The 25,019-nt window shown below is 31.4% G+C and overlaps 2 protein-coding genes across 4 annotated transcripts in view; one reads left to right on the forward strand and one right to left on the reverse strand.

Moving 5' to 3' along the window:
* Positions 1-191: 191 nt before the first annotated feature.
* LOC124354071 (low-density lipoprotein receptor-related protein 4-like) lies at positions 192-23,253 on the reverse strand. The gene is made up of 11 exons (XM_046804253.1): positions 22,969-23,253; positions 10,702-10,891; positions 7,448-7,711; positions 6,736-6,967; positions 5,653-5,811; positions 4,700-4,883; positions 3,863-4,025; positions 3,382-3,606; positions 2,716-2,931; positions 1,619-1,781; positions 192-510 (listed from the first exon to the last, which is right to left on the reverse strand). Exons 3-11 carry the CDS (start codon positions 7,612-7,614, stop codon positions 322-324), a joined length of 1,698 nt encoding a protein of 565 aa, XP_046660209.1. The 5' UTR covers positions 7,615-7,711; positions 10,702-10,891; positions 22,969-23,253; the 3' UTR covers positions 192-321.
* The window catches only part of LOC124354072 (mitochondrial uncoupling protein 4), a 54,764-nt gene continuing 48,379 nt past the window's right edge, over positions 18,635-25,019 (forward strand). The window contains exons 1-2 of one of the 3 annotated variants that reach the window (XM_046804256.1): positions 19,168-19,318; positions 20,509-20,541. The gene's annotated coding sequence lies outside the window, so the exon portion shown is untranslated. Of the gene's footprint in view, positions 19,126-19,167; positions 19,319-20,508; positions 20,542-25,019 lie in introns of those variants that run through there. The other 2 variants (XM_046804258.1, XM_046804259.1) reach the window with 2 other exon arrangements.

Consider the following 25,019-nt stretch of genomic DNA (forward strand, 5'->3'; position numbering starts at 1 on the left):
TTTTTTATTGAACCAGTACTGTTTTATATTTTAATATAAGCATGTATTTTATGTTAAATCATCACAAGAATTCAAAAGTTAATTTGCTCTATTTAATGTTGCCTGAGTTAAAAATTCCCAAAATTGTATAATAAATCATTTATATTATTATTTACTTTAAAATGCTCTATTGAGTAATTTGTCATTTCCAATCTGATATAAAGTTTTTTAATTTATGGATTTTTTAAAATTAGTTATTACCCATAACTGTTTAACCAATATCTAAACTTAATGTATAAATAAAAAACTAAATATTATTCATATTTTATAGTCTAGATTAATTTAGACGCCTCTAAAATAATTGCCATAAGTTTGATGATAGGCATTTCTCCGTACACAACGAGTAAATTGGTTGGTATATTCCGAGGCGGAGGGTAAACAAAGGGATTGGTAAGGACATTTTCCCCAGTGGCAAAGATTTTCCCCTGGTGGTTGTGCCTTAGAGTGGTACATCCGGAGTGAGTGAGGGATCTGAAAATGAGGTATCATACTTTTTAATTCAATTCAGTGCAGTATTTAGCATTTAAATAATAATACATTTGGTATAAATTATACACTATATATAACATAGTATTACATGAAACCATTTAGTGTTGAAGATATCACAGTGTATTAACTCTAATGGAATGTAGTTATTGAACTTATCAAGCTCATTGCAGACAACAAAGCCTGCATAAAGTTGTCTACATTTTGTAAAGTGAAAATTAACTGATCCTTGAAAGTAAAATATATTGTGAAACCACCAATAAATAAGAAGATAAAGGATTACTGTCGTTTGTCATCATTATGCTTTAAAACAGGAACTAAAAAAATTATAGCTTCAAGAACTAGTATATCAAGTTGCTAAGTATCCTTTTAAGTCTTTTAAATGTTAATAACTTGTTCATATAACTTATGGAAGGCGTAGTACATGTATTTTTTTGCCTAGGTGGTAGGAGTCATCTAACATTTAGTAATTAAAAAAAAAATAACAATTTATAAACTTTTTTTAAATAAACATAAAAGATTTATGTGTAAATAAACAGATTTTCTCACTTAAAACGTCTTTAAACAGTATATCATAACAATAATATATAATTGAATAACTAATACATATATTACACATTAATGTTAAAACTTTTAAAATCATAAAACAATGCTGAACAAGCTGAAGTATATCCATTACAACATAAAACATTTTTGTTCTTTTCTAATGCATTTTTATGAAAAATGTTATAACTTTGTAGGGTTGGTAGAATTACCACAGATATTCATCATCATAATAAAAACTAAAACACAATTTTTCCACAACTTTTTTTGCTCTCATCTTTAGATGTCAACCTCTAAAATATAAAACACGGTGAAGCATACAAGAAAACTAAGAAATAAGATCACATGTTGGGAGGAAAATTTCTCCAGATTCTAATTCCGTAATTGTGTTAGATTTTCAGATGAAACCTCATCAAAGATATATGTTAAACAAAACAAAAATAAATATTTTTACTATCAAGACTTACACCAGATAGAATTTTATAACGCCATAGTTCTGTACGCAGACCTTATTTTTTAACTATTGATTGATTCTTTGAATTCCACCTACCATGTGTCTACTGGAAACTCGGATCTTCTTTGGTCGTCCTATTCCATCCTGCCGGATACTCTGGATAGTGTGTCGATCTGCCCAATATATCCTATTGTTGAACAAAGTCATAGCAGTCGTCACAATTCTCTGTGGTGGACTGTACAACTTACGGCAGCTCAATCTGAAAATTAAAATTCAATTAAATATTTTTGGATATTTATTACAGATTTTAAACCGTAAAGAGTTTCTTACCTAAATGACAACTTTTAAAAGTGAATTACTTTTCAACACCAGGGGTCTATGACTCAGACTTAGGCAAAAGAAGCAACATGTGGTTTTGTCTGAGTAAAATTTATTTTCTTATATTTTTATAATAATTATGATGAAATTAATAATTATTAAATAAAATAAAACTTCAAAGCGCATATAGCATGAATTTTTTGCCTGAGTGGTTGGAATAATCTAACGGTTTGTGATTTTCCTAATAATAATAGTAAATAAATCTTTTATCTAAAAAATCATCAATAAAAAGAGAATTTTCTTCTGTAAAACATGTTCTTGAGTGTAAACTATGAAAAAGATATGTATACAAATATATATTATAGCAATAAAGTTGAGCAAAAAAGTTACCACAGTACAGCATTCAAAGTTATACTCTAAAACAAAGATGATAGAAGATGTAGTTTACTAAAACCATGCAAAATTTTTTGGCTTTCAACTTTAAATAGGAATTTGTACTAAAAAGGTTAAATATAAAAACATTTTTTGTAGGAAATTAGATTTTATTATAAGAAAAATAGGTTAAAAAGGTCTGGATAGAAGACTAATTAAGCAAATTATTACTGAAATAAAATAGAACAGGATCATATGAGCTTTAAACTCTTGCTTAGATGTATTTTCAAGACAAAAGTATCCCATTAACAAAATTAATCATGCCAATACAAACTTAGATCCAATTTAGGGTGAGACATATAGATGAAGACATATTAGTTGAAAAGAACAACAATAGGGAAATGGACAAGGATTTGGAAGCTAAAATAAAACAATTAATTCTGACCCTTTAAATCTAAGCTATCTATAATTAACTTTGAACACTAGCTTGATGCAACAATTACTTGTTCTTCAAGTAGCATGTTTTGATGATGATAGCCTCATCTCTGGTTTCAACCCAGAACAGCTGCCTTGCCTCATAGCGTGTCCTAGACGATCGGTGGAAGTCCAACGTCAGACTTTGAGGACTGTATAACCCTCGTACTAAATTTTTTAGATTTAATCCATCCATCCCTGATACTTCTATGCTGCCTCCTGTCCAGTTGGAGATGTACATCAGTCTGAAATTAAAGTTAGCCAGAGTCATTATCTATGACATAAGAGTAGATGTCATGCTTAAAGTCCTATCCTCTAAACCTGAAGAGGTATCCTTATTTTCACGAAACGTTTTTACCTATCGTTGAAAACTAATGATTTTGCAAGAGCTCATAATATTAGGTAATTAGCTTAGAAGAATTTACAAGTCTCAATATGTCAGATTTGTATTACAAACATTGCATAACATTTTTTAATAATATTGTAAAACTTGTCTCAATAAAAGGCAATAATATTGTAAGATAACAATAGATTTGATTTTATGTTCATCTATGATATATTTGTGGGCTTTTTATGTTATTAAGGTGCTAAACATGTTATATTGGATTGTTCAAGGATTCAAATTTCTTCATTCAAGTCTAGTATTTAACAAATTGGTGCTAAACGAGTCAGCTCAAAATGATTGAAGAACCTACCCTGCAATAGGATCTAAGGCTATGGACATTAACTGACTGAAGGGGTTTCTGTATAATATCTGCTGCCTTGCACTCCCGTCAAGACGACAAACTTCAACACAGCCTCCTTGAGCATTGTTGTTGCTCCAGTAGACATTGTTGTAAATCCAATCCACAGCTACTCCTTGAGACCCTCTCACTTGCAGACTTACTGTAGATTGGTCTGAGAGATTGAAAATGGGTGCTCTGAAAAATCCAATGCAATCATCAGATTTTTTACAAGCCATCCATAAAATTTAAATTCTTGATGATATATGAACATAAAGAGTTTTGAATTATTTACAGTCTTTAAAGATTTGGTTTTGATTGTTTAAACTTTTATCTTCTTGAGGTATCATTTAGTAAGGCCTTTTTTCCAGAAGCCATTAAGGATTTATATCAACATTAGTGAACTTTCAATCAAAAACTAAAGTGTGTTATTCAACTTGTTGTTTACACTTACTTGTAAATTCTTCCTTCTTCAGAGTCAATCCAGATTAACAGCTTTTTCTCATAATGGAAATCCAGATCGGGAAACTTCCCATGCTTTTTGAAGTTCAACGTCATTTTCTCCCCCTTTGTAGAAATCATTTGAATAGCAGATTCATACGAAGCCAAGAAAATTCCTAATATTTAAAATCCATTATTCTCTGTATTAAAACAAGGTTTAAAATATTTTAATTAAAATTACATACAATGTAACAGAAAAATACAATTAATTATCATTCCCTTTAAAAAGTTCTTCAATGTTGACATACAGAGTGTTTGAAAAGTCCCAAACCGTAATAATAATTTTTTAAATAATTTCTTGTAAAACAATGAGATTTAGTTCATTTTGATGTGATTGGTTTTATCTTATCCACAGAAAATAGTTTTAAATTATAGCATAGATCGAGTTGTATAAAACTATAGGTCTTTTATACTAGAACACAATGTCGCACACCGGACTTCAAAAGGTTTATTCTATCCAAAATGGCAGCACTTTAGTTTTTCTTAATTATGGAAATTAGTACATCACATCTCGACCTGTGCTCTAATATAGGCCTAAGTCCTTGCGGGCCATTCTCCTAATGAGATAAAAACAGACAATCGCATAAAAAAATTAGATTTATGCGGGTGATATTATTATACCAAGTCTCGTTGCTTTAGAAGAAGTGGTTGACATTATTAAACTGTTCCAGGACTTTTCAACCACACTGTATATAAAACATAACTTGTAAAATTGTATCTTTAGTGTTTACATTACAACGATGACAAACAAATATCAGTAAAAGAACAGTATTGATCTTAATACACTTACCGTCTTCTTCACAGGTGTCATTCTTTTGCCCTGTTTTATAACCAAATGGACAAGGGCAAAAGTCTGTGGATGTTGTGTAATTCAGTAGACATTCTGTCAAAACCCAATATTGGTATTCCATCTTTGGCTGCATCCGCTCGTCAATTGCCCTCAGATGAAAGTTAGTGTCTAAGAGTGCTTTCCTCTGGGAATCAAAACATACAAAGTTTACAATACAAACAAATGGGTTGATTCCAAAGGTAGGTTCAAATTAATTGTTGTACTACTATATTGCAAGTATTGAATACTGTAGTTTGAACTACAATAGTTATGCCTTCAAAAGAAAAAATAATTAAGCAATATTTTTAGGTGTATTGAAATGAAATATGTCTCTATTTTTGAGATAGAGTTAGAGTTTTTTTGTTTTCTAGAAGTTAACTAGAAAATTAGAATCATTCTATTGCAAAAGTATTGAAGTGGTAGCTTGTCGGTTGACTCAACATTCTAAAGCTATGTATAAATTGACTGTGCAATATAAGAGACTGCCAGACTGGTCTCAATTAACGAAATTTTGTAGTTAACCGAATTGATTATAAGCAAAGAAATTTATTTGTAACTATAAAACTTTTTTTCTCTTCTAATTTTTATTATATTTTTTAGTTTTTAAATATATGTTTGTAAGATATGAAATTAAATTCAAAATTTTTTACTTTTTACTTGTTTGCCTACTTTTTTATTAGATAACTTTTATCTACTGTACTACTAGTAATTGGGATAGAAGCAATAACAATAATCACCAGAGAAGTTTATAGTATGGAACCAGACAAAGCTGCTTATAACTAGCACAAGACACTCTAATTTCACACATTGTTGCTCTAAAACACATCCTGAAAGCATGTATTATGTACTCAAATAAAAAAACAAACAAAAAAACATAAACCATTGTGGTCAACCGGTGATAACAATTAACTTACATCTTGGATGGTGCAATTCTGACAAAGAGAAAGTATTTGGAAGATCTTTCCGCCTTCCTTCGATCGAGCAAACACATCACCAACTTCATTCAGCCAGAAGAAGACATTCCTGGTGACACTGAAGCTTACGGGGACCGGGAGCAAGATTTTCACACTTTCCTTTAAAAAAAAAAAGTTAATTCTATAAACTAATGCATAGAATGGTCATTAGAGATATTTTCATTTATATATATATATAAACAACAGTACTTGAACATTTTAAATGGATAGTTATATTAGTAAATTTCAGACAATTAAGTGTCAGGATGGAGTAGCTATCTTCAGTATGAAACTAGCTTGAGCTTATTTTTGGTTTAACATCTGTTGACTGAAGATAACACTTTACAGACCGACCGAAATATTTTAAGAATTATGAAAGCAAAGTTTTGACGCAGTTTGAATAGGAAAACTCAAATTTTAGATTCAAAACTACTTTTATTATTTGAGAAATAGGTTTATATAAGATGAAAGCCAGTTTCAGATTCTTCGAGGACCACTGCTCATAAAAATTATATTGCTACAAACAACAAAATATAAGTATACAACAACAACAAAGTATAAGTAATATACCTTTATTCAAAGTTTTGTGTTTAAAAAGGAGTTTTATCCATCACATATTAATCAATCAGTTTTTTATAACGGTTCAAATTATTTGTGCATTTATTGTAATCAGTAAGCATAAATCTAATTAATGCATTACAAATTTAAAAATATATTACTAAAAAGTAAGAGTAAGAACCGTGAAATATTATGTTGCATTGTAACCTAGGGTTTGTAGAACAGTTGTATTATATGACTATGTTTATTTCTTGCTTAATTTTTGTCTTTAGTATAGTTTAAAAGCAAATTTCTTTTTTATATTTTTCCTACATTAAGTTAAGATTTTAAACTATATCTATACAGTTGTTCTGTATTTTGATTAACCTGCATATGCATTTTGTGACAATGTTATCTAAAATGTAGACAAACATAAGTATTTAGATAGACAAATCTACGAGATAAATGCAGTCAAATTTTGATTGTATGATGTGTTAGACATGTAACCTTTTCCTTCCCACGATAATCGCTGACGGCAAGTTCGCCTGGACGCTGCAGGAAATAGATCTTTCCCTCAGGAACATCTAAGAAAAAGTTTTTTCCAAAATGTCGTGATGGCCAGGTCATTGAGGATATCACTGTCTTCATCTTGATCCCACAGAGATGGGCTATCTTGATCTCCAAAGAGAATAGGGGTGGTCTCTTCCTCACCTGCATCCCTTCTAGCCAGAAAATATGTCTGGAAAACGTATGTTGGTTTATAAAAATGGAAGATATTGGGCAATGAGGTATTTGAATTGGAATATAAGGAATTTGGATTTTACTCAGAAATGAGGTGAGTAGTAACTAAGGATATTATATAAAGTAGATTAAGAGCACACTAAATTTTTCTGTTTTAATATAAGATCTGTACACAATGTCATGGTAATGGAGACAATATCAAATTATGAAATCAGAATAAGTGAGATTATTAGTAAAAAGTGTAAAAGTGTAAGTAAAAAAAAGTAAAAAGTAAAAAGAGAGTTTATTCGTCATGGAATTCTCTGGAATATTCATACTTAAGCAAATTTCAAGCAATAGGTTGATGGTTGCCTATAATAAGTGATTACAACTACTATACTATAATAATTAGTTTTAATATACATTTAAATAGTAATTGATTGAGCAATGTGATAAGGCAATACTGGGAGTCCAGTATTACTTCTTCAACACAACCTACTTCCTGACTGCATCCACTGCAATGCCAGAGATCAAGGTGTCATTGGTGTAGACCACTCTTTGGTGACTTCCATCCAATGTTGCCATAACAATGTTACCCCACTCTTCATCTATCCAATAGATGTGTTCTTGGATCCAGTCCACCGAGAGACCACCACAGGCACCCATTGTTGCTACGAGGAGTGGTGGTCCTCCCCGTTGCCCCACCAGGGGGATGGGACCCTTTGCTATGCTGAGGGGGGCTGGATTTGTCTCCAACGATGACCTATGGCAGCATTATAACTTGGTTATGTCAATTTAACATATATATTCACTATCACAAATTATAATAAACTACCAATTGTACCAACTCAAAATACTATGTTTTATTGTAAAGATATAGACTCTAATGACCAGCTGAATTTACCTTTCACTGAACCCTACAGCTTCATGGTTTTATTACAACAGAATGTACAAATTGTAAGTGTTGAGTGTACATATAGAATGTTCGGAATCTACACACACACACACACACACACACACACACACACACACACACACACACACACACACACGCACACGCACACGCACGCACCCACGCACACGCACGCACGCACGCGCGCGCGCGCACACACACACACACACACACACACACATATATATATATATATATATCCAGTTATTATATGGTTTCAATCGCAATTTCATAAAATCACCATCCAAATTTGGTAATTTACGATAAAGAGACAAAAGACTATTGATTCCTCCCAGAATAGGCTTTAAGAATAATATTTTTTATTTTTCCCACCAAATATTGCACAGGATGTCACAAACTTCTGTGGCTGATAGTAATCATCATTTAAAACAAAAAATTCCATATAAACATAGGTAGAAAAATGTGTTGTTTAGCTGCTAGCCGCAATTTGTTATTAAAAATGTATGATCTAAAACTAGTAAAGCTAAAGAAACCAAATTTGACACATATATTTTAATAACTAAGAGGAATATAAAACAAATGGTTGTCATTTTCTTTAACATTAACAAAATTACGTCTGTTCAACATTTTTACAGTAACAGTATATTTACAAAAATGTTCTAGACACCAGCTATTTGAATAATGTTATTACAATTCCAACAGTATTTTACAACTTCAATGAAATCCGTCAATGCATAAGCGAGCACGCCCACTTTAAAGGTACTCTTGTACAAGCTGGAAGCAGCCAACATTTTGTTTTTTATACTCATCAGCTGTTTTACATAGGTTTTAACAAATTTAAAAGATACCAAATATTTAGAAATTTTTATAACGATTCTAATGGTACTTTTTTCAACGAAATCATCAACGTATAAGCGAGCACGACCACTTTAAAGATATGGTTGCACAAACCGGGGGCGCTAAACATGTCACAGTTAAGAGGTATCAGATGTTTGTTGCTAGATCCTCAATTCACATTCAAATTCCAGATCCAAAAAACAGAAATTTAAAGAGAATTGAGGATTTTCAGTGCTTTTACAAGCTATGGCTAGGTGGAAATTGAGTCCACAGGTCTGTGAACTTCAGCTTTAGCTCAAGTACATTACACTTTGGGATAGTCTGCTCCCATCAGGATGAACATTGCATATTGGATAAATAAATGTTCAACTTAACAACAAAATAAGGATGATCAGTGGTGTTCCCATAGGTACCCACCATCACTAGTTCCTAGTTTTGTACAAAATCGCCTCTCCTGGCATAAGTAGTAAAGTGGTTCTGATGAGAACATGTTTAAAGTCAGTTACTAATATATCCATTAAAAAAAACTCTCCAAAGAAAATAGGCCACTTAAAATCCCTCTAATCTTACTTGATAGCTGAACAAATCAATAGAAATCAGTCGAATGTACTTTTCTCTAAAAAACCAATTGTAACGTTGAATCTTTCCGCACCCTTTTCTGTTTCCTGGAATTATCTTGTGAATAGGGTCAACACTATTTGTCATTGATAATAGTGACATAGTTTTATAATTTCTCACATTTTTAACTTTTCCATGGAATGTAAATGGGACATTATGCTGATCATACCAAAAAGAATAAATTATGCTTTTTTCAACCAATGCAGTACAAGTTCTTCTAATTGTCATTACTGAAATTCCACCTAGGTCACAGAATAAATATTAGAAAGGAAACCTAAAGTATCAAGGAAATCCCTCTTACAAATAGTGACTTTAATAACTGACAGATATAGAAACATAAATCAGACGAAATAGCCTCAGGCCTGGAATGAATGTGCAATATTTGGTGGCAAAAATGAAAAATATAATTTTTAAAGCCTATTCTGGTAGGAATACAATAGTATTTTGCCTCTTCATGGTAAATGACCATATTTTAATAGAATCTCTAGTCTAAGATTCTTTGACATATAGCATTTTACAAACTATATAAATGTCTTACTGAAAAGTGAGTTTGTATTCGGAGTTTCTTTTCGCTATTTGTCGTGACTGTATTATCATCAGTGACATTTTATCTTCTATTTTGTTTTTCCATAGTAAGAAGTTGAAGGAAATATGTTTGACCTGTTTTGTTAGTTGTTAGTGTTTTTGCAGAACCAGTGCCAGTAAACGAGATAAGTAATTCACTGCAAAAAAATTAAGCTTTTGGATTTTCGTGGTACATAGAGAAAAATTTTGATACTATTGCTGTATTTAGGAGTAGTCATTGTGTTAATTATACATTTATAGCTTTATTGTATTAGCATATATAAAACATAATACCTAAGATAAGTATGTTTTATTTATGGCATTATATAGTTACACAATAGACAACACAATCAATGCTTTAAATAGAGACACGGAAAAAGTAAATGCTACTATATTTGGAGTGAAAAACAGTAGTAACTAAAACAATGGTAAACATTTTAAAGGTAACAATCAAAGTTACATGGCGCGGCCCTCTAGTGTCAGACCTCGGAACTAACTGTAATAATTCCCCGGCCTCAGCACAGTTAGTTCGTATAAATAGTTATCTCCGGTCTAACTAATTAACTAGTTAAAGCTTACAATAACTGAGAATATATATATTGAGATATTTCGATTATTTATATTAGTTATACTGTACTTTGTATCGTTTGTAAAAATGCAGACAGCTAATACATTTTATTATTATTGGTTTTAAATAGGTTTCATCAACATTTGTCTAAAATGCCTATGTTTCATAAGTATGTAAAATTATATATTTTAGGCCCAATAGGCTACACTTTTCTATTCGCCCGAAACTTAGCATTTCTACGACTCAAGCCTACCTGTATATTGAAGCAGACCCGAACTCCCCATCGTTTTTCTCGATCCAATACACTTCATGTCTATGAAAATGGAAATCAAATGTCTTTGCCTGCTTCTTTGTGTAAGCGAGAACGTAATAAGTATCTTCGGAGGGATTCACCTCTATGATGCTATCATTTACTGACACGCAGATCGGCAAAGTAGCACAGTCTGAAAATAAAAATAAAATCAAACAAATTGTAGTTTATTCTATTCAGATAGTTTAATACGGAAGCCATGTCAGCCTAAGAATCTTAAGAACAACCTATAGTCTTTAATACTCCTATCATTTCCTGTGCAGTATATACATATGGGAAGTGGGAAGGTAACAGTATTTCTACTTACGCAAGTAGAAGTGAGGTTTAAAAGATGTAGGTCTTATTTTACCAGAAGTTGACAAAATTCATTCTCTAACAAAACGTAGTCGAATGGAAGGTAATCTACCAGTTCGCTAAATTTGAAAATTATAATATTGATATAATAAAATCAGATATAAATAAAACAGTGCGTGCATTGTTAACGTATTAAGCCTTATTTGCATAATTTATGTTCTTTTTTATAGTTCGCCCCCAAAAAAATATAGAGTAAGTTAGTCCGTTAAAAAATAAATCCAATTCAGTTATGTAAGTTTTTGCTGACAATATAAATAATTGCCTTGAGAAAGCGGAATATTTAATCATGACTAAATCGGTCATCCAATGTGAATTTCTGATTTAATTAATTTTATTAACTTTAGAACAAAATGCTTTTATAGACTACTTATTCTTTCATGATGATATTAAATATTTGTAAAATGAATTGTAAATTTAATTGAAAATAGTATTTAATAATCAAAATACCAGTTCGATTATTGTTCTTGTGTTTGCTTTACAAATGTACGGCTTGTTGTCATGTTCATACAACATACTGAATAAATTATAAAAGTATTTGTTCCCTTTTTAGTTAGAAACCAATTTACGTTAATAATTTTTAAATTGTGACTGCTGGGAAAAAAGTATTTCAGGTGTGAAAGCTTAAGTACTAATTTCAAATAAGCACGCTGTTTGATTATATATAAACGTTATGTACACAAAAATGTTTAGCTGAGTCATACTATATATATATATATATATATATATATATATATATATATATATATATATATATATATATATATATATATATATATATATATATATATATATATATATATATATATATATATATATATATATATATATATTATGACGTTTCTTATTAATAAACACAGGTTAGATTATTCGATTAATTTGCGTCGAGAACACTGGAATCAAGTAATCCGACTAATGTGAACGATGATTAACTGGCGTTTATAAAAAAACTAACTAGGGAGATAGGTTAGTAATATTTACTTCTCTCTGTAAAACGTATTGAGGTCTTAATACTCTTTACTGGCGCCGCGCGGGAGCTTACATATTGATCCGACTGTTGGAAGCTTAAATTTTCTGTACTTATTACACATTACATACAATTAATTCAAGTTTAAGCAAAATGTGTATCTCAAGAAGGAATTATTTACTAAACCCAAATTGCTTATTATTTATTTGCTATTCATATATTAAAAATAAGTAATAAAAGGATTCATCACTCAAAACCAGACACAGCCGAAATGTATTATTTCTATTCGTCTAATTTTGGAGTATAACAGTTTAACACACATTAAGTATATTTTTATTTTCTATATAAATAATATTATGAATGTATACAACTGGAATTTGTGTGTAGATCCAAAATAATTTACAACACATAAAAATGTTCCTTAAACTATAACAATTGATTTCAGGGCTGAATTTCAAAGATGAGCTTGTTTTTTGTTTTCATAATATTTTATAATGACTAGTATAGGTACAAAATGAAGTATAAGAACATTTTTTATTAGGATTTATAATTAGATTGATTAGTTATATTTTGAGGAAGGTAAATATCGTAAGACTACATATAAACTTTTAATTGAAATATTGTTATAAGAATTATTCAAGACTTACCATCGCACTCAGATGGGCCAAATGAAACAGATAGAAAAAATACTGCTATTGCACCCCCAATCAAAACAACGAGAAAGAATCCGAGCTTTTGGTTATCCATCTAATGTAACTGACACGAATGATCTGTAACTAACTTTACACCACTACTAAAGCCACTGTCCTCTGGGATTTCACTATGACATTCTTCTGTTAGTCACTCGGGCATTCAAATAAATCTGCCGTTTGTTTTTGTAATGTACCAGCCAGTTGTGGTTGTGGGTTGGACCACCCCCTGCAAACAGCCCTTCTACATGTTTGTATTTTTTCGATCATTATTTTACATAATTTCTTTTTTGTGGATGATCTAAAACTCATGCCCAAAGCGTTTAAAACAACACTTTAAGTTAGGCTTAGATAACTTTAGCCTAAGAAAACACTGTGCTCGAAACGGGATTCGAACCCAGGATTTTCGGAGCACTCGATGACTCTCATTGTTTTCATGAAATTAAATATTACTTATTACGTACTTTAAATGACAAAAACTTTTTGAGGAAACATAGAGACCAGCCAATGCAAGATTACGTAAAAAGTTAACTACAAATATAGATAATGAACTGGATGCAACGAACTGGCATTGACTTTTACATTAATATTAAAACTCAAACTCTCTTACAGCCTTATTTTGGTTGTAAAATTACGATAAATGCCTCTCTTTGAATAAATGAAAATAAATAATTAATACAAATTATAATATATAATATTTATTAATTATGAACATTTAATGTTCCTTACGCAATTAGCAGTATAATCAATGTTATTAATAATATAATAATTTCATATTATTATAAGACCAATTAATTTTAAGAGTCGCAGTTTTCAAATGTAAATTTATTTTATGTACACTTGTTTTGTTACCTTTCTTGCTTTCTTTATGTCATTCAAACATGACGTTACAAATATCTTCATTTTGATCATTTCAGTATTCATCCATTGCGTAAGAAGTTTCTCGGTAATTATTTAGTTTTATTTTAAATGTATATTTTTTTTTTTTTTTTTAAGGAGAAGCCTTAAAACAATCTTTGTAATGAGAGGCCAATCTCCTTCGTGTTGATAATTATTATCTCCACATTTTAATAATTTTGGTATCTTAAAGCTTTTAAGTATTTATTTTACAGTTTACTTTCAGATCATTTAAATAATTTATTAAAACAGTAAGATATCTTCGGAACAACCGATAACAATATCGAAACCTAAAAAATGTATCGGATGCATACTAATGTCATTAAACGATCAAAATTAAAGGCGTAACATTATTTTAAGTTTTAATTATACTTATGGGACTAAAATTAGTTGGCTACCTAGTAGTCCACGCTTTAAGAAGTGAAATACTTCGTAAACTGCGTTTTTAGTGGGAGGATTAGGAGCCTACTCCGTGCAAAATAAGTATAAAGTATTAATCATATTTTTAAATTGAGAAACTACATATTGGCTGAGCATTAGCGAAGAGGGACTGAAAAATTGTATTTATATCTCTTTGTCCGCACGATATATCGAAATGAACTGACTTATAGACTTGAATTTTTCATAAAGCTTTATTTTAATATGCGCAACACTACGCTCGATGATGGTGTATTTCACTCCATGTGATTTAGTTAGAGGTTAGCGGATATTTTAACATTGGCCCTTTACATTTTGGGAAACCAAAACTCTTTGTTATTACTACTGTCTGATTCACTAGAGATTTGAAGTGGCGTAAATCGGATTTTCAATTGTAGTTCACTAGAATTCAAAGTGGGGGGCCCGGCTCATGCCTTGATTTCTTCACCTTGGTGTCTTAATTAACACCACAATCAACACAATAATAAACCTAATAAACAAACAAAAACAACAGTAAAACATAACAGTTTTACAAATACAGAAGGCTTAAATTAGAAAGAAGATGAGAATTTCTTTTCAAATATTTGGAAAGGCTTATTAGAATTTATAATATACAAACACGGTTTGAAATATAGCACTTAACTGTTTATTAAACCTATAAAAACTGAGGAAAAAATTATAGGTATAGTAATGACTTCACTGTTTTATTATGAAACCTTGATTTTGTTTTGAAGTAAATATGTATGTAATGTAATGTGTGTAATGTAATGTATGTGATAATGTAATTTGAAGTAAATAAGTAATGACTTTTGTACAATAAACACAGATTTATATTTACATATATATATATCACATATTCACATAACTCATATAATATATGTTACACCATGCTAAAAGTGGCGTTTTTACACCAAGTTATTTATTTTTATATTCTCTACAATGTTATTTTCGAAATTATCTCGACAAAGGTGTTGGCTGTCAGTTTTTAATAATAAACGATGCAATTATGATACGACCAGAAATAAGAGATAATAGTTTTTTGAGTAATATATAATTGTTATGAAGTAAAAATAAGAAATTTTCAAGACATAAATGATTTTCTCAAGACAGGTCAACTCATAAAGAATTTAGAGTAAGGTATGTAGAGTGGAATTTAAACGATGATGAAAATAATTGAATTAATTCCCTTGCTAACTAAATCAGTAGAAATAGTTCTAAACTATTTGCATTCAATTAGTCTCATGAATTTGGTTATGTCAGGGGTTACTTGGATTTTTAGTGTTATCAAAAATTATGCAAGCATTTGGAAACAAGATTTGCATCTATGTATCTACGATTCATAATGTTTTCTAAAACAACATAGTTCTTCGAGAAACAAGTGAACGCAGATGTGTTGCTTGGAATAATTTTGAATATTTTTGTACAGAGGGAACCGTTACAATCACTTCCAAAACAGTATAATAGTGTACCAAACCTGTCGTTGGAGATGCAAAAAACGAATCAAAATAGTTTCCTGTTGCTTTTTTAAATGTAACACATCCCGTATACTAACTCAGCATCTCTCAAGATCAGCATGCAGAATCGTTTTCCGCTTGTTCTTCACGTGTTTAGTGTCCAACTCATGGTCAATAGGGGGTTTCAATCAATTTACAAAAAGATACATCGCCAGCGATTTGTTTCCTCACAAGCGACAATTGATGAAATGAAACTCTCAGCGCCCGACATTAAAATACAGTTCTTTAAAAAATTCCTTGTCCATTTGCATTAGTCTTTCATCACATAACTAATTCTACTTGTGACCAATGTTTTGCCTTATAAGCGACACCGTGTTCCTTTTTAGTGGATAGGACATATTGCTGTAGCTTTTAACGTGTGGCATGGTATTACCTAATCTGACAGGCTTATTTTGATGCGACGTCGCCGTCGCAAAAAAGGTTGAGTATCGGTCATAGACTGCCGCGAGTACTTCTCACGGAACAAGGGGTGAGTTTGTGAATCGGAAATTCAGACGCCTGTTGCGGTCGTATTCCACAAAGTTTTTACTTATGAAAATTGGGGAGAAGAAATTAGGAACCAAAATATCAGTTTTAAGTAAATGAAAAGCAATAAGAGAATATTAATACGGAGAGAATCTGTGAGACTATGAAGGAGACTGTTTTCAGGGAGGGAGTCATTCCTTCTTATATGCGCTGTCCGATTATTTGAAGTCCTATTGCAATGAAACGAATTTATACTTGGTTTTCATCTACAAGAAAAGTTTCAAGCTCAAACATCTCTAAGCGTTTAATCGGGCAATTAAACATGTGGCTAACGCTAAGAGAAATATACCGCGATAGCGTTGACCTAAGAATGGGCCAGAAAATCATGTGTTTCGAATAACGTTAATTTGTTGTGCGTGTTCGGTCAGATCAGACATTACATTAAACGGGCATTTGATAGTTTATAAATATCTAGTATATAAGTTTGAGAAATGTTGGGAAAAAGTTCAGAACTTTCTTTAGTTTTTAGTTAGGTAATTAAATTAAATATGTAGATAATTTATAGAAAAATCAATAAAACTAAATAATTATCAAAATACTGTTAACTTCAGGCTAACTTCTCATCTGGACCTCAATTAACCGAAAACATCGCCGAAGTCAATAGCTGTTTTTGACTGTCTAAATAAAAGGACAAAAACTACATTATAATAATATTGAGAAGAATTAGTTTAGTGGTATTGAATATAGATCTTATATTGGTTACTTATCTTCTATTACGTTTACTAACATTTTATAATTATTGCAAGGCTATCTTCAGCATACTCTTCACACAAGTCCGAATACTTCAATAAGTTAATAACAGTAGTTAACGTAGTCATGGAAAACAAAATACAAATTGAAATGACATATAAATCTTCAAGTTTCCTCGTGTTTTTTTTTATACATTAAGAATATAATATTACAATAAATTAATATTCGGATCGGTTGGCTTTCAAGTTATGACGGTGACTCAAGCCCAGCGTAACTGTGAATGTGAGGTGGTGTCCCAAAACTGACCAGTCAGGCGGCTGTCTATCTTGAATTGCCTTGCCTCTCAATATAACATGGCGTATCTATAAAACAATATGGATATCTATATATTTAATTCTGTAAGCGAATCGGTTCTCAGATAATTTCTCATGCTGTGAAAGAATAATATATCTTTATTAGATTATTAGCTTGACTATGAGAATTATTTAGACTCCGCTCCACATGCCCCTAAAATTGAAGAAATCTCCATAAGAAATATGTTAGTGAATAAACAACCAGAATTTTAGTAACATGTTCAAAGTAAACTTGATGTTAGCAACATTCCCAGCATGTACCAAAGATATACCTGGCAATGGTCTTATACTTTTAAGGTGCAATGACAAATTTATAGAAAATCTCGCACATCTATCTTTCAAATGAACGATCTCAGATCACGATGGACGAGCTGTAAGTGATCTGAGGTAGGGAAAGTAACGATCGGAAATGAAAATCAGTGGCACCTTCCGCCTCTCCGCTCTTCTGGCGAAAATAGAAAAACATCCCTCGAGATGGTACCTAACTTCAATCTGAGATCGCGTAAGTAATTGTTAACTTGTTATATTTATAATACGTACCTATGTATTTACCTACTTATTATAACCTAATAACAAATGATAGAAAGGAGCAGAGTGGCCTCCTTCTCGCCGACATCACTTTCTTTTGGGATATTCCTTCCTTATGACATGTTATTTTCACGGTAAGTCAAATAAAGTCTGTTCGTTCTAATAATGTAGTTTTTTTAAATAAGAAAAACTCTTCCAAAAATAGTTACTTCCAGATAATACCAAAGTACTATTACCAACCAAAATTTGAATGGAGGAACTTTAAAAATTATAACCAATATTTAAGCATATAATTCTTACAGTCGAACATATATACGTGCAAAACAGATGTTATTAAATGAACAAAATCAAAACTCGCCAACTAGATTTCAGTTGTTGATAAAATTTGATAGATTTCACGGGACAAACGCTTCTGTAACCGACTCATTGCAGATGAGATAGCCGGAGTGTTCACATCTAGATATGAGTCAAAACATCGCCATACAGTTTTACATGGACGAGAAAGAGATTCGAAGTTGCTATGACTCTGTCTTCAGCCTCCACTGTGATCCAATGATATATCCTTTATATCTTCCTTATGGCGATTCGAGATGGATAAAAACATGGTACATAGTATAGCAAGAAGAAATAAACTATTGCAATTTTTGAGTTATCAGATTAGCTATTAGGTATGATATTTCTCACTTACATTCGAGTAGACAACTGTTTTAACAATATTTTGTTTACCAGTATACTATAGTAAAAGCAACTAGACTTAAACAAATGAAACGTATAATGAAGGAATAATGTGTTATTCAAATATGAGATGTCTAAGAGTTCATAGATGTATTTGGAGACTGCATCAAAATGAAGTACCACATAAACAATCACTAACTAGTCTTCTCTTGGACGTAGATGATTGCATACAAGTTATTACACACCTGGAGAAGAGGCCGTATCTCTTCAAAATGCTGATAACAAATTCGGTTTGACAACAATCAAGATCAAGAATCTCGTCAATATTATATAATCACTACACATTGAAACTGACAAATAGATGGAAACAAAATTATAGGACGTGTGTATGCTGTTGAACCAAATTATATACATCGGAATTACTTTAGAATACTACTGATTCATGTTAAAGAGCAAAATCTTTCAGAAACTGCAGTAATTACGGTTACGAGCAACTAGTATCATATAATTAACTCATAGAAGAATATAGGTAACATAAATAGGTAACTAAAGTCGAGCTACTATTAGGCAATGAAAAAGTCCTAAACAGCCCCCAGCCCCCCAGCTGTCTGCTATCATTTTTCCAAGAAGGTCTATGTAAAATTCAGTTTATTGAAAGAAAAGTGAAACAAACAGAAATAGATTATCAGAAAATTAGCAAAGACATATAAGATTGCCGAATGAGCTTACTTGTAATACTGTGTTCCTCAATATAATATCATGTAAGTCAATTCAAATTTGACTAAGAAACTGAATACATATTGTCATGTAATGTTTACAGGTTATGGAAGGACGTGTTAATATTTTCTCTGATATCAGCTGATTTTAAGATGTAGTGTTTTATGTAAAGGTATTCATTTACATTATAGAGCACTATCTGAAATATGTTATAGTTTTGGTCAAATATATCTAACAAATCATATGGTACCAGTAAGATTAAACGCCGGGGCGGCAAATTACGAATTTGACGTTACCAACGTATTCTGCTCACCCTCCTGAACAAAAAATATATATAGTACTATGGGGTGCAAATGACAAATAACATGATTTTAGGGGGTATATTGATAAGTGGTAAAGTTTCTAATGTTTTAATGTTCAGTTTGTGTGCTGTGTCTGGATAATCTGTTTACTTGAATATTATCTGCGGCCGGGACTGATAGCAGCCTGATAGCATACCTGTTATCTGAGTTGTCCGGGGCATAGGTCAGTTCTACACAAGATATCGTGTTCAGTAGGTCGGATTGAGTGAGTGAGTTTACAATGATGAATCAACCATCCACTAGTTCAACCAACCCTAGTGAATTGTGTGTGTGTCGGAGTGTTTCGTAGGGCACGTAAAGAGCTTACGTTTTAACCGAAACGAAATTATCTCTTTTTTAATAGAACAGGGCATTTTTAAAAATGAGTGTATTTGTTCGTCGTGCGGTCGAGTGGTGTTTTTAAACCGGGAGACTGTGTCGTTTCGTTGTGATAGACCACTTTTTTGTTGCTGCTGTTTAGCTATATCCGCCAACACACTAATGGTAAGTGTTCTCTGTTAATATCCATCTATATATTTGAGTTTTTTAATGATTTATTTAGTTTTTAAACTTTACATAATTGCCTTTGCATTACATTTCAATTTATATTTTTGATCAGCCCCTCTAGAATTTTATATTTTACTGATAGGTACTATCTCGAGGGATGTTTTTCTTTTATTGACATCAGCGCGGGGCAGCACCGAAGGTGCTGCCGAAGCCCGCGCTGATGGCCGGAGGCACTCGTAATTAATTTTTTTCTCGAAATTAAGAAAAACATTATTAATTTTGATCAAAATTCTGCTCATTTCTGTAATTTCTCATTTACGTTTGCAAAGATGGCGGCGCAACCGATGACGTCATCACGAGGTTCAATCATTGGCCACAAAAGGTCACGTGACGCTAGACGTGGATGTAGAACATGGAGATATTACTGGAAAGTTATTTAATTTTTTATTTTCTAGAACTTCGTTATTTCTCATTTCCACCCCATCAAACCTTATACTTTTTTTTATATAGGACGATTCCAATAAGTTAAGAACGCAAAACTCGTATTTTTCCGCCCCGGCGGTTAATATGATAATTACCAATCATATTTTCTGGCGAGCCTACTGTAATAAAGTAAGTCATAATTTTTAATGGATTACCTGAGAATAATATTATTGAGCCTACATAACAATATTATCTTTATTGAATTGTTGTTGACAATAACAAAAGAACTCTCTATTATAGTGAACAAAAATACATTATGTATTGTTCTTACAGTGTAATTAATGTTCTGAAGCACTATCAATAAGTATTGGAACACAGAGTGTATATTTATATTTTATTGAAATGTTTTATAACACAATGTTTAGTTTACATGTTATCAGAAAATGAAAGATACTATACATCCCAGTATGTAGAACTATAAACTTCTAGTATGTTTAAGTATTATGTGTATATGTTTTGTCTTATAGCCTATCTGTTTACCAAACTTTCGAATTTTAATGTAAATTTATCTCACTAATTTTATTGTAACTCTGGACTCAACTGTTGATTTTTCTGTAAAAGGCAGCCTGTTTGCAGACCATATTTATAAAATGTGTATATAATCGTTGTTTACTGTAAATATTTATATAATTGGTAGTAAATCATTTAATTTGGATAGACTTTAATAAGCGGCCAACACTCGTTATTCAATTGCTATTATCAAATGGTTCGATTGTTTTTATCCAAAGAAATAATTCGATATTACAATTTATTTAACTTACCGTATGATTTCAACTTATTAGTTAAAGTAATTTGAATGTAAACAACAAGTAACTAATATTTTGGGACTTGAAAATGGCGATGAATGTGAGGAAAATACAGTGTGTGAGATATTTTTTCACAAGTGACGAGATTTGTTTAAGTGACTTCAACATGTGGGTTTGCGCCTGGTAAAACATTGGGAGAATTCTTTCCTTCATTTCACAAAAGCAGTTACTCATTGATATCACGCTGAACAAGTTATAAATATTGTAAGGTTTTTTTATATCTAAGTCTAGCCCATAGTCGGTTTTGTTGTTTTTTAATGTTATTGTTAAATTTACGTTTTTAAAATTGTAATATACGAGATCCTTCTTGTTACGGTAATTTATTATAACTCTTATTGTGAACTACTTTTACAAATCAAAGTTAGATAATATATTGAATTGATCGATAATAGCAGTTGAAAAACGAGTGTAGGCCTCTTTTCTCCCCTTTTATTCAAAATGAAATTTATAATATATACTATAACGTAGGCCTATAATACTCTCCAAAATATAAATAGCTTATGTCAAATTTTCTTTGTAGATTGGGGTGCAGTTTTATAAGCGGTCACCAATCAATCGAATCATTGATATCCATAAGTATTGAATCCTCGATATTATAAGTAGAAAAAGTTAAAAGTTAACATTTAAGAGAGCTCACGTGATCTGAGCTTGAATTTAGGTATCAAGGGAAGTGTTACTTTTTTTCCAAAAGCTTGGGGCACGGAAGCCCGCACTGATGGCCAGGTGCATTTAAGATCTGCATTTTCCCATCTTCAGAATACATCCCACGACGTCCAGCTTTTCCAATGACAGATCACATTAAAAAAAATAGAAAATGACTGTTAATACACTAAACCAAATTTACTTAGTGTTCAAAAAGTCCTCTTGATTGAGTTTTTTTAACGTCGTGTTTGTTTTGACTTTCCTTTCAAGGAAACACTTTTTGATTTCCACCTTTAGCCTGGTTATAGTTTTCATCTCCTCACTACAAACTGGACACTTTAGATTTAAAGGAGCAAGATCATAGTCTTGTAGCTATTTGAAAAATTGTTGAATGTTTAAAAATAAATTTTGGTACAAATCACTTGTTCATCGCCATCGTCCTTGCAGATGTCATTACTCAATATGCAAATAATTTTACTTTGTTTTAATTAACTTAATTTTAAACAATATTGTTATTCTGTAAAATAAAAACAGCTGGCAATTATTAGTTATAAATATTTATGACCATATGTTTTTACTGTACAGTAATCGATAGTTTAGATATTTCTAATGGATAGTTGATTCAATTGTCTTGTTGGCAGCTTATTATACTGCAGACGTAAGTTGAAATTATAAAATCAGTTGTACAAAATAATAAGAGTGTGGGAGTATATCCAGGAAAAATAATTATATGAATTAAAATACCCAAGGTCGCATAGAAAGTTCCAAATTTATTCTACTTTTTAAAGAATGTACCTATGTTTTTTTATTTTTTAATATATGGCATAATAGCCTATATCAGTTGGAAATAATATGTGAAATTCATAATTTGTTTTATAGAAATAAATTATAACATTTAAAACTAAACAATAAAACATCAAACTTATCATAACATGTTATTGAGTGCTTCTTATAAATATTTTAATAGATAAATCAATAAACTTAATATATTTATCTCAAATCAATTATGTTAACAAAGCCAAACATGTTAGCATTAGTTAAGTTACTGGTTTTCGGTGACTGTCACTGAAGTTACAATTAACATAAAGAAAAAATATAAAGGTATTACATTTTTCAGCTTCTCGTCTTGTGTTGAATGGTATATAAATCGTGTGGTTGTTCACTTTTTTTAGTACTATAATACAGACAAGAGCAAACTATAAACTCAGTGGATGTGTTGTCAGTTCGCACATACTGAGGTGGGCAGATTATTCTTCCACCACTGTACTACTTATCAGTAGTAGGATCAAATATGCATTTCAGCTACGTCTTCTATTGGTTTCATTTTGCATTGATGTAATAGCAATTAATTGTGTAAAAGTCTCTTGCGGAAATGATAATGTCCTTGTAGGCCTATAATGGACAGCCTAAATGGTTATTATCACAATAGTACATGATTAATCTTTCTAAATGATCTTTATCCGAAGGATATATGATGGCTAATTAAATGTTGTTTAGTTATGTTTTTTTTTTTTTATTTTAGCCCATTATTGCTGAAATTAATTTAAAAAAAATATAATATTCCTAGCCTTTTGTGCAAGATAACAGTGTATTTATAAATGATATTAAACAAACTAAGGCTCTCATTAGCATAGCAAATGGGTGGTAGAGGAAGCTCCTGTCAGGGGCCCTGGCACAGGGGGCACTGTCGTTACTGTTTCACTTAATCGTCACATTTATTGGTATCACCATATTTTAATACTTATATCATTGAAAAAATTTTACATTATAAAATTCGAAAACATAGACTGGGATAAAATAAAGATATATGATTACACTGGCTAGTCTTAAACTAGGCTACAAGTAAAAAGATTTCTAGCATTTTACAAGTCTGAAAAACAAAGGAAATGGGTGTCATTATCATATAATGCTGTGAAGTTCAATGAATCACATCCAGAAGCCCTGGTGGCTGTAGTTTGTGCAGAAGAGAAGAGGAGACATATGATATGATTAAGGGTAGAGGGCGTATGGGATGAGCTGTCTGTCTTCTAAGTTAGCCATATGGCCTACGTTAAGTAAACAAATTTGCCAAGCTAGTTATCTCCCACAGTTTAAAATAAACCCATACATTTGAAGACATTCTTGAATCTGATAAAAAGTGGACAATATTTCTCTACCATATCTGAATAAACTGCAGACAGTGCTCACTTATTTGTGGTTTTGATTTGTCAGGAAGAATGTGTTAAGTCAAGGAGAGCTTTATAGATTTCATAAACATGTATGAGAACCCAAGATAAGGAATTTCTACGGAAATACTGCAAAAACCAAGCGATAATGGTTTGAGAATTAGTAAATGATGAAATAGGATTTCAATAATAGCAGCAATATGCCTGTAAAATATAATGGAGTGCAAGCAAAAACCTCTGACAAAACTTATTTTGTGCAATGTGCAGCTGATTGTGTCAGTTTAAATCTGACAGTGCACATGGAGCAGTTGTCTCGTCCTTGATCATTACATTATTTTGGAATAGTACATAAGTTAGTTTATCACCCTATTTAGAGGTTCTACCGGGAATTGGCAGGTAATCCTAACCACACTTTGCATTACATTAAAAGGTTATAGTGACACTAGATGGTCAACAAAACAAAGAGGAGTAAAAAAAAACAAAATTTAGAAACATTAGTAGATGCACAGAGCTAATAAAACAGGTTTACTTCAAATTCATGTGTCTTTTGCCCATGAGAGGTTTCTTTATTGCTATTGACCAAATTAACAAAGCCCTTCACAGGAATTAGTTTATGTCAACAAGGGAAGCAAAATAATTAAGGGGCTGTCAGCGACTAGCCCGTAATTATATATGAGGATATCAGGCCAACAATTGACTTCGCTATACAAACACTACAGAAACTTGGCATTGAAGATTACTTTGCTGAAAAAGGTGAGACAGTGAGCAAACAAATGGCTCTATAGTTGTAGTATACAATGTGAACAGTGTAAATATCAAATGATGTAATGGTTAGTAATGTGGGTCTCACAATTGACTGTTGTGTAAATTCTGTAGTGAATGAGTTAAATGTCAATACTGTTCCTAGCTATAATATAGGCCTTATAGGTCTGCAATGTTCACTCCGAAGGTATAACTAAGGGGATAGAACCCTCCCAAACCATTAAAACTAATA

The sequence above is a fragment of the Homalodisca vitripennis genome, chromosome 2 (genome assembly GCF_021130785.1).
Source record: "Homalodisca vitripennis isolate AUS2020 chromosome 2, UT_GWSS_2.1, whole genome shotgun sequence".
NCBI lineage: Eukaryota > Metazoa > Arthropoda > Insecta > Hemiptera > Cicadellidae > Homalodisca > Homalodisca vitripennis.